Here is an 11,868-nt window from a genome sequence, read left to right as displayed (position 1 = left end):
CTTTTCTTTAATTTTTTGATTCATCATAATGGTTTGTGTAATGATCAATATTTTGAAACTAATAATAAAACAACTTATTTGTGAAAATTATGTACTCTCTATTAATAACAAATAATCTATTTCTTTTTTTCAAAAGATGGTATCATGTTATCAAAAATGATATCATTTTTCTTTTTGTTTCATGGAGTGTGTTTGAATGTGTTAAATGAGTTGATTTTTAAATATAAAGCTAATGATTTTTCTCTTAAAAATATAGGTGCGAACATTATTAAAAAATAATATTAAGTCAACGAAGACATGGTGGATTTTAAGAAAATGAAAATGTTTACATTTTATAAATTTTTTAAAATAAATTAATAACGAATTTTCATTGTTGGACCTTTCCATATGGACAAAGGAAGAAAAAGTATTACATGTAATTCAAAGGGTATGTGTTTAATTAGTGTAATTTCTTAAGAAATATATAATATAGAAGAAGAAAGTTGGTGCCTTTATAAAGAAAAATAAAGTATAGGATATATGTATAACTCTTCAGACAAAGAGAGAATATAGTAAAATGCAGGGTGTTCAGTCTTATATCATTAGAACAAAATGAGAATTTTTTTTTGCACCATGTGGTGGTAAAACATGACTGGTCAACCATATTGATGGGGTCATTTGACCCGACGGATCAAAAAGGTTATACCACTATCTTATCGAGTCAAGATAAAAAAATATTGAAAAAAAGAAGAAAATAAAAAAGAAAGAGAGAGGAAAGATATTCAGCATTCACAAACTAAAATTTTAAAAAACAATATTACATAGTACTTCTAGTATGAAACTTCTAATTTTCTAAATAAAAGTTTGAGTAAAAGTATTTTTTCGCAAATAGTCTGACCATAATGACTGAATCATTTTGCATAACGCGTTGACCGGATTATGTGGTACTTTTTTCAAATTAGATTTGAAAACACTAAAAAGGTGTAACTTTTTGACTTAATGATTGGATCATTTGGCATAAAGCATCGACCGAATCACGTGGAACCTTACTGAGGTCGAATCTAAAAATGCAAAAAAGGTGTAACACATCGATCTTGTGATAAGATTTTTTGGCATAACGCATGACCGGGTTAAAAATTAGAATTAAGAAAAATAAAAACAAAAGAATTACGATTAGATCGTTTGGCGTAACATGTCAATCAAAATAACATGATATCTTATTCGGGTTAAATTTAAAAACATTGAGAGGGCATAACGTTTTGACCTAAAATGATGGGATCATTTGGCATAATGCGTTGAGTCCATTGACTGAATTATGTGGAATGATACTAGGGTCATATCTGAAATCACTAAAAAGGAGTAATACATCGACCTTACGATCGGATATTTCGGGATAATGTGTGGATTGAATTACATGGTACTTTTTTCGGATCGGATTTGAAAACGTAAAAGAAAAGGGAAAAATTTTAACGAAGGAAAAGAAAAGGGGAAAATTATTAAAAATGAAAATTATATATATATATATATATATATATATATATAAAGAGGTGGCGAGTAGGGAAAAGGTCCCCACTCACTTTCTCTGCTGGATGGATCGATTTTCATTGTTTTCATAGTTCACACAATGCTTGATATAACATATAACCTCGACATATAATAATAGAATTAAAATTAGAAACTCAATTGTTCTTACAATTTTTTGAACCTTTTATATAATATACTAATTAATATATGTTACATGATATAAAAAGTTAATATCTCATTTTGGTTTATCAAAATTTTATTTTTATTATATATAGAAAGATATAATAAAATATAAATGTAAATGTAACAGTTTTTAGAACTTAACTTTAGTAGTCTAAATAAATAGATGGTGCTCAAAATTACTTTCGAACATATAGTATTATAATAAAAATGTTAAATAAAATAACCAAAAAGATGCGTCACTATAATATAAAAAGTCTTATGAACTCTCGAGAAACTACTTATGACCTCTCTTTGAGCAACCCACATAAGTTCAGAACACATATTTTGGTAAGAAAAGAAAAAGAAAAGTACTCGCAAGAAGTTAGTGCTTATTAAGCCACTTTTCGGCCTTTAAGCTTAAAAATTATTTGTTAATTTTTTTAATGATGCATTATATATTTTAACAATTTTTTTACTTTAAATCAACATTTAGTCAAAACTATTATTTTGTTATGAATTTTTATGTTGCCATGCATATCACAGGTGTATTCTCCCCTATGCATATGAAAAGAGTGAAAATACTTAAAAGAAACAGGTATGAGTATGGGAAAAATAGTTAAAAGCAATGTTGAAAGACATGTATACTTTACGCTTCATCTAAGAGAATATTCCATATTGGATTCCTTCTATGTGGTTGAATTAATGTCTCTTGTACTTGCAGGGTGTTAATGAGAATCTGTGGGGAATAGTCACTGAAACTCATACACCCATCTTTATCCCAAAAAAGAAAAAAGAAAAATATGTGATAAAATAAAAAAAGGCTAAATATTGAAAAAAAAAGGAAAAAAGAAAAGAAAAGCACGTAATAAAATACAAAAAGGTTAAAAATTGGAAAAAAAGAAAAAGAGGCATATATGAAAATCTCCTTTACTCGCTATGTCTCAAGGATGGACCTGTTTTAATTTGAAAAAAAAAATGAATATCAACTTCGGGTGTTTGGGGGGAAGGTCTTGTAACAACGGTTGTACCGCGTAAGATTATGCCACAGATACGTAAAAAATATTATTTTTGACAACAATAAATTATTTTTGTTAATAATTTTTTGTTTACATACTAAAAATCAAAATTACAATGCCTTATTGGCTTGTGGTATTGCCAGGGGTTGGGTTGGGACCACTGCTCATCACCCCCATTCCTTGAATTGATGGAGATCTTAACTTTGAAATTTCGGTCGATTTGGGTATTATAGGCATCGGCCAAAGGAAGGAGGAGCGATAAGAGGCGAGGTGATGCCTAGATTACGCTATAACAGCTGAGGCGATGACAATATTACGAGCATAGCCAAACAGCCACTGACCATTTTCATCTCGCAGTAAACCACCAGCACCGGCATAACCCGAATTACCCAAAGAAGCGCCATTGATATTAAGTTTGACATAGCCAGGCTGTGGCCGCTTCCAGCTGATCCATTTCGACGTCTCGTGCAGATTGGTTCCAGTGCAGCATTCGCCTTGTCGAATGACCGGGCTGTCCTGGACACAACCTCCGTAGTACTACGCGGCAAAGTGAACTGCGGGTCAAACAACCTTTTCGACGACCACAACAACCAACACCCAACCCCAAAAATCACTGACCAAGGAACTTCTCCACCCCAAAACCAATCCGCCTGCAGATATGACAACAGCCATACATCTAAGCATGGAAATGTCGTGGAACTATAAGCGACCACATCGCCCGAGCCACCACACAGTCTCGCAGGACATGTAATGAAGATTCCACCTGATGCACACAGAGCAGGCATTTTATCTGTCGAAGCAAGCTGAATTAGAGAACGGTATTCATTTGTGAGCAGCCTGTTATGCGAAACCAACCAAAGAAATAGTCGGATTCTTTGAGGTCCAGACCGTTTCCATACACACTTCCATAGCGGATCAGGAAGATCATGACTCAAATAGATTTCTATAACATAAAATTTCTATATGTATGCACACTGCGTGATAATATCACAAGTCAAAAAAGGTTCCCCAATATCTATTCGTTTTTAGAAATATCACCAAAAAATTTACTATCGAAAAAAAATAAAATTTTGTGTTTGGCGACATAGTATCACGTGTTATATTTGTTATACATAATACTTCTCAAACTTTTTTTTTCCAAAGGTAGCACATAAGCCTAATATAAAAAAATAGAAATCTAAATTATAAATAAACTAGTTATCTAACCTGCTCGTCACAAGGGAACTTGTATTTGAGAGAGGCATAAGCAGGTTATGTATTTATTGGATAAAATTTTCAGGAACTTCAAAATTCATTAATGGTATAACTAAAAACTGTCTTCTAGAGAAAGGAAAAGATTGTGGAACCTAGTGCCACTGAACTATGTTGGCTCGCTCATATTTGAGTTCAAAGTTAATTTATCCTAATCATAAATGCGCCCGAACTAGCCTAACTGTTCTGCTGGTGTATCCGCCGGAGGAATCAGACTTCAGACACAAAATCCTAATGGCTATACTAACAAAAAAAAAAAAAAGAAGAAGAAGAAATGGGAGAAAAAGTGGGATGAGAAAGTGTGAAATCAGCCATTAGTCAAGGAAAAAGCAAAACCCTTTCGAATCATCTGCAAGCAATCAGTTGATCAAACTCATCATCACCCCTCCCATGCAATTAGTTTATAACTAGAATGTTATCAAATCTGGAATTTCCTGTTTGTAAGGCTGTACATGATGGTTATTCGAGACATTCGAAGAAAACCCTCCATTGATGATACTATGAACCTTGAGATGATGATCATCATCAAAGACCTCCCATTTATCGGTCACTATGGTCGTCAGGAACTTCTGCTGCCCAACATGCTGGACGATCGGACCCGCCATTTCCCTCACCACGATGGCTCTGTTATGATCCATATTCCATTCTGAGTCATCATTCTTCCTGCAAACATCATCACTGATTTCCAACAATAATTTCTCATCGGAGGAAACCCGTCTTTTAACGATACGCTCGACCTCCTCAATGTCTTCGGCTGGGACTTGTTCGACTTTTGGGAACTCTGAGGCGTTAAGGACTCCTAAGCTGTTGCAGAACTCGAAGAAATGTGAAAGCGCCTCAGCCTGCTTGTTCGCCTGTTGAAGAACGTTGAGGGCTGTGGAGGCCTCGGCCTTGGTGGATTCGTATACGCGGGAGAGGACCCTTGCTATAAGGGTGCAGATCTTGCTGTAAACGTCGAAGATCTCAATGATGACGCAATCCATTGCCTCGAGCACGAGGCCTGCCCTTCTCATCCCCTCGGCCTTGGGCTTGATCTGTAGAAGCAGATCAAGCAAAGACTGCAGTTCCTGTAGCATCAAGAGCTCAGCCATCATGATCATCTTCGTGGGCTTTTCGCGGGTTGATGCCGAAAATGAATTTGATGCTGAAGAAGGTGCCTTGGGCCCCTGCGGAACCCGCGCGCATAGTAAGGCGGCCTTCTGGTCAAGAAAGGTGAAGTAGGCGCGGACGAACGCGTTATAGCCCCAGGCTTTGTGGGGGCTCATGTGGGAGTCCTCAAAGCCGGAGAAGTCGAAGAGCAGGCGTCCGATTCGCTGAACGGCAGGGATCTTGCAGCAGAAGATGCCGTGCATGAGCATGAGGCCCTTGAGGGCGACCGCCCAGCTTCTCGTCCTTTGCATGCGGGCTGAAAGGGCCAGCAGGAGGGGCTTGAGGTAGGTGGGGGAAGTGCGGACCCATGTGAAGACCCGCTGCACATTCTTGTAGTCGACGTACGACTCGTCGTGGCTCGTCGCCCTAATGATGGCGGCCTCGAGGTCGGGGTTCCGGTAGACCGACCGTCGGGACACGGCGGCAATCCATATGCTGTTCTGGTCCTTGACAGCTCCCGCGGCCCTCTTCCAGAGCTTCATTCCTCCCTCCCCACAACAAATTCTTCCCCACAAACCCTTTTTAGTTCTTCGGGATTTGGGGTTTGGGGATTTCTTTGTTTGTTTTTTTTTTTGGGTTTTTGGCAGCCTGTTCAACGATTTCAACAGACAAACAGTCAATAGTTGGACCTGGACAGATGTGACAATCTGGCTTTCTGAAATTGGCATAACTGAAATTGGCTGGCTAAAATAAGAAAAGTGACAATCTGGCTTTCTGTCTGGTCTTGGCTGGACCAGCAAAAGTAGAATATGAATATATACCTTACGATTAAAAAGGAGGAAGAACAAGTGCAAATTGTTAAACAAATAAGGAAATTAATTAATTCGGACAAAAATTGAGTAACAAAAATTGTTCGTATTTAAATTGCCATCCATTACTGGCACGTATAATTCACCCTAATACATTGTGGCATATTATCATAGTGAAGTTTGCAGATGCCTGCAATTTCTTTTCTTTTCTTTTCTTTTCTTTTCCCTGAACAATGCCTGCAATTTAATAATGTGAAAAACTTTAATATGGTAGTCATTTATAATATAACAAACTGTAATTTGGTATTCATGTATAAGCACTCAACACCTAACGGGGTCCACGTTTGAAATACAGTTAGCAGGTAGTGATCGATATCAATGGTTTCAAGATAGCTAGCAAATTGTAATTGTACTCGTTTTGTGATATTTTTCCAATTATCCTTTGTAGTTTGGTCGGCGAATAAACCGTTTGTTTCCACTCTTATAATTTCCGATCGGACATTTTCTCCTTGTATTCGGTTTTGCTATGGATTAATAATGGGTTCACTTACTATTTCAGCAAAAAAAAAAAAAGAGCACTCTACGGCTCGATCGATAATGTATTAACTACTAACTCCCATAAAAAAAATCCCATCTTCATTTGACTCTGTCAATTTTTTTATGATAAAAGACGTCGACAATAAAGTATAATAAAATAAAAATCATAATAATTAATAAACAGTGATAGATAATCCAAATGCATAAATCAAATGTGTTACTTTTATCAACAGATGATATAATACAGTGACATATGCTCTAATATAATAACCAAGAAATTTCATATTCGATAATTACTCATGCTCTTTTATTAGTTATTTATGATTTATATTTTATCATACTAAGTTTCAAAATTTTTCCTAATCTAGCACGCCGTCTCCTTCCGTCCATTCTCCGCCGTGAATTGCTTACGTGGCCGTTAAATTTGACTAATTGACCATTAATTGCCACGTGTCTTTAGTTTGTCTAAATTGGCCTCCTCTTCCGGACGATACGAGACAATGTGTGTGGTTATTATCATTTCGTGTTTTGACCAATATAATATGAGGTCCCTGATGACCAGATCGTTTATTCGCTTCCACCATCAACGGCCGTCGGACCACAAGGTCAATTGCGTGTTCAAAGAAGGAACGTGATCAGTTTTTGAAGAAATTAATGGCTTAATGAAGCCCAATAAATGCCGCCAATTTCAGATCTATTCTAACACTTGCATTAACGCATGGTTGTTAATTTTCTCTAACTAGTCGGGCAGACTGCGTATGCGCAGGCTAGTGTAAAAACTTATTAGTTAAATTCATTTTGAATTCTCTTTTTTTTTTCTTTTCTTGTTGGTCAACTATTCAAAAGAGAGTTTTTTTTCTATAATTTTTTTTGAAATTAAAAGTAATGTAAAAAATTGGTGCCTTAAAAGGCAGCCATAGATGGATACCTGAAAAGACAACCATTACAAATAAATGGGTGTCTGAAGAACAATGGTTGTAGAATCAGCTGTTACTGAAAGCAGACACACAGCAAACATAAAAAAGTTACAAGCAACTGACTCCGAGCCTTTTTTCCTCGACTGAATATAAACCAGAACTAACCAATCATGAATGATCAAGACCGGGGAGACCCATACTACAAGCACCACAGGGTACCAAAATTCGGACAAAAAAAAAAGGCACTGGGCTACATCGGTAAGGCATCGACAATAAAGGCCCGAACATTTATGATTTTAATTCTAGGAAATGGAGGAGGTGACCATAATAGCGTTCAACACAGGTAGGGATCCATACATGTTGAATATCTACTGGCTTGATCCAGGTCGATGTCGATCAGTGGGGGAGTCCGATGGGGAGTAAACGCTTGCATTCTAATAGGATTGGCCTCAATCAGAGCAGACCTGGTCAAAAGTGCAAAATCCGATTAAATCTAGTTAGATAGGGCTCACATCTGACTCGATCCGAGGTAGACTCGAGCATATCTAGTCGGCACTGGCTTTGCCTAACCGGAGCCCGATGAGGGGTGGGACGCTCCAAAAGGCGAGGGAAACGAGAGAAGCTTGACTCAGGTCAGTCAAGTCACAATGGAGCTGCCACGATGGAGCAGTAGGGGGGACGCTAGGCGGGGGGAATCGCAAGGAAGGCGGAATGACGGCGGAAGCAATGGCAGAGGGAGAGGCGTGGTGGAGCAGAGGTCGGAAGCGGTTGTGAGGTTGCGACGGAGACGTAGGAGGAGAGCAGCAAGATAAGAGGTGATGTGCAGAGGTTAAAGGTGCATGGTGGATTAGGAGGGAGCAAAGGTGGAGTGGCGGTGGGGGGATATCAAAAGATGAGGCCAAGGAGAAGATGCGGAAGGAGAGCTAGGAGAAGGTAGATGGAGCGATCACCGCCGAACGCGCCGGCGGTGGCAGTGCCGGAAGGTTGGGGGTTTGGGAGTCTTAGGATTTTGAAGAGGAAGCTGGGAGAGAGGCTTTTGAGTATGAAATACGTGAACTTTAGAGTAAATGATTAATTTCGTTCATAATTTTTGCAAATTGCATCAATCGAGTCCTTGGAAAAAAATGTTACATCAATTTAGTTCATGGTAATATCAATTTCATCCATGATCATATCAATTTTGTTTCTTGTCACATCAATTTCGTCCTTCCTTGGTCATATCATTTTGATCATTGTCAACATCAAAAAGATCATTCTGACCTTTTCTTTCATTTTTACTACTCTCATCTCCGAGCTGACTTTAGAGCATTCATTTTCATTGCTCAGACCTGTGATTCTTATGTTCTTGGTGGTTATAGAAAGCTTATACATAGTACTATTACTTAGAATCAAGTTTTGAGCACAAAAGCAAAGAAAAAAGTTAAGAAAATGAGGTTAAAATTTAGTTTTCACTCACAAAGCAAAAATTTCGGAGAGCAATATCTCTCAAACCATGCAACGAAATTATGAGTCGCGAAGTGTTGTAACCTCCTCATGATATGAGGAATCTATTTATATAAAATTTTGGACCAATATTGACTCTATAAGAATTTGTTTTTGTGTTTCAGAGAGAAAAAACTTTGAGTTGTTAATAGTAAATTCTTATAGAGTCAATATTGTTCCAAAAATTTATATATACAGATTTCTCATATTGTAAGGAAGTTACAGCATTTGACGGCTCATAATTTTCTTGCATGGTTTGAAAGATATCGCTCCAAAATTTCTCCCTTGTGAGTGAAAACTAAATTTTAACAGCATTTTTCTAACTTGTTTCTTTATTTTTTGGCTCAAAACTTGATCTTAAGTAATAGAGCTATGTATAAGCTTTCTAGAGCTACTAAGAACATGAGAATCGGAGATCCGAGCAATGAGAACGAATGTTTCGAAATCGGCTCGGAGACAAGCGTAATAAAAAGAATGGAGAAAATTAGACGGACCTTTTTTATATAAAGAATTGATGTTGACAAGAACCAAAATGATGTGACCAACGGATGACTGAATTGATATGACCAAGTGAAGAGACTAAATTGATGTGACCAAAGGCGAAACCGATGTAATCAATGATGAAATTGATGTGATCAATGATTAAATTAATGTGACTTGGAACCAAATTGATGTGACTAAGGATCGAATTAATGTTACATTTTTCTCAAGGACCTGATTGATGCAACTTACATAAGTTAGAAAGAAAATTGATAGTTTGCTCGTGAACTTTATCTTAAGAGAGTTGATGGCATATTTCTTGTATATATGTTCTTTTTATTAATTTTCCTTTAGAATTTTTATATGATCTTGAAAAATTCAAAAGATCGTCTCAATTAAGTTGGTAAGATCATTCAACTTCTTTAATATGTGTATTTTAATATATTTAATTATTTGCATGTCATAACCATATTGAGCCGAATGTCATTGGTTTGGACACAAAAAGTCACTCAAAGTGAAGTCCCCCTCATCCTATGTGGTACGATCTAGAGATTCTTTCCAACTTTTATATACGGAATGTGGATGTGGGATCTTGTTCATATTTACTTATGGCAATTGGTTTGTCTAAATGAATCTTTTACTATTCCAAACCCTAATAAATAATTAAACAGTCTTGCCCATTGGGATATGCGATAGATAGGTCTGGAAATTATCTATGGTCAAAACCTTGTAAATTTGGGAAAGGTTCATGATTTTTGCCTCAAAACCTGTCACATTAAGAATGAAGTTGCTAATTAAATAACGTGTAATGTAGTGCCATACACTCTCACTTGGTAAGTAAGAAATTCTAGATTCGATACTCAGTGGGATTACTCGTTCTCATTTATTAGTTATTATGATTTTTATTTCATTATACTAGGCCATTGGACCTTTCTTATAACCGGAAAAAAAAAAAAGAATGATGAGTGTAGCACAATAACACATGCCCTCGTCTGTTAATCCAGATGTTGCAGGTTCGATATTTGATGGTACTACATGTATCCTTTTATTAGTTATTAGATTTGTATTTCATTATATTATACACTTGGGTCTCTCTTTTAACTAAAAAAGAAGAATGATGTTGCTAAATTACTATTCATATACTTGTCATATTGACTAGATTATTTTTTGGAATTTTGGTTATTTTATAAGGATGTTTGTGATTTTCCATTTCAAATTTATAGGTGGCTTATTAGTTATTACTTTGCTTATTCAACCAGTTTGAAAGATATCTCATTTCTGATAAATTTATGTGATAAACTCTTATTAATTTATTTGATTAATTCTTTATTTGATTCTCTTCTTTTTAATAGTTGCGGATCATCAGATTTATACATGAAAATTTGGAGATTTTGGCTTGCTAAATAGCTTAATATTTGATCGAAATTTAGTTTTTTTCCCCTTTATTTGGAAGTTTAAAATTTCTAAAACTTGTTTAATGTTATGAACTTACGAATGTTATACCAACATAAGTGTTGGTTGAGTGATAAACAGCTCACCCCCGTAAGGAGGAGAACACAAGTTCGAACCCCGAGAAGCGCACTTGTTGGGAGGAAGAATAACCTTTAATACTCGATCTCCCGACTGGATTAGTCAGATCCCATTGGACTATGGATACCAGGGTACACACAAAAAAAAAACTTACAAATGCTATGATTTATTTATCTCAAATAATCAAGTCTTGAATTTATATTTGGTAATTGAATACTTTTGTTACCTTGGACTAGAATTTTATTAGCCAGCAAAAGATGGATTCCTCTGGCGATACCGTCAAATAAGTGAGAAGAATTTGGAAATTTTCTTTCCAAATACTAACGGGTTTGGGATCTACTTGAGGTTGATGCCTCTTAATGAGTATTGGTGTGAGAGGGACCTAACCGACCTTACTAGTATTCCATCAATATTTACGTGTTGTCATTTCAGTGTCTTAGGGCTGTTTATATCTAAAAAAAAATGGAAATCAAACCTTCTTTAAAATTTAACAAATAAGTAACCATCATCAATACTACTCTACATGAGAGAAGGAGGCAATTTCTGTGACTTTCGTAATCCAAAAATTACCTATTAAAAAATAAAATAGCAAATTTCTGAACCATTAGATTAGAAAGTAATTAAGGGTAAAAAAGTAAATTTATTTACTTTCTAACCACCTTCCCTACCACAACTCCTATGCTCTTTCCTATTTTCCCTCTCTTTCCTTTACTACCCCGGTTTGAATAAAATAATAATATTTTCTTTAATTTTATTTAAAATTTAAGTACTTTTAATTAAAAACATTTTTTAACCCTTATAAAGAAAAAGAATTTCATGTGTATAACATAGAGCGAGCACATGCCAGTAATTTACACATAATATGAAATTATGTTTGATACTATACATAGCATGGGTCTTTCTCTAATATCTATTATTTCTATATTAAAAAATGATGTAGCGGTGTAATTTTCAGTTTCCTAAATTGCTCGTAGATTTATATTTCTGATTTATCACCACTAAATTAGAGATATAATTATAAATGTACATAATAAATTACCTTATTTTTCCTCCACCCTTTTTTCAGTCTCTCCTCTTCACCCTCTCTTCTCT

General features: G+C 35.8%; 1 protein-coding gene across 1 annotated transcript; it reads right to left on the bottom strand.

Annotated features, from left to right (window-relative positions):
• Positions 1-4,224: 4,224 nt before the first annotated feature.
• On the bottom strand, positions 4,225-5,727 carry LOC116198877 (putative clathrin assembly protein At1g25240). The gene has a single exon (XM_031529131.1). It carries the CDS (start codon positions 5,561-5,563, stop codon positions 4,340-4,342), a length of 1,224 nt encoding a protein of 407 aa, XP_031384991.1. The 5' UTR covers positions 5,564-5,727; the 3' UTR covers positions 4,225-4,339.
• Between the last annotated feature and the right edge of the window lie 6,141 nt (positions 5,728-11,868).

Source organism: Punica granatum, chromosome 3 (genome assembly GCF_007655135.1).
Source record: "Punica granatum isolate Tunisia-2019 chromosome 3, ASM765513v2, whole genome shotgun sequence".
Taxonomy (NCBI): Eukaryota; Viridiplantae; Streptophyta; class Magnoliopsida; order Myrtales; family Lythraceae; genus Punica; species Punica granatum.
Note: the sequence above shows the minus strand (reverse complement) of the source record. Positions and strands in the feature narration are given on the sequence as shown.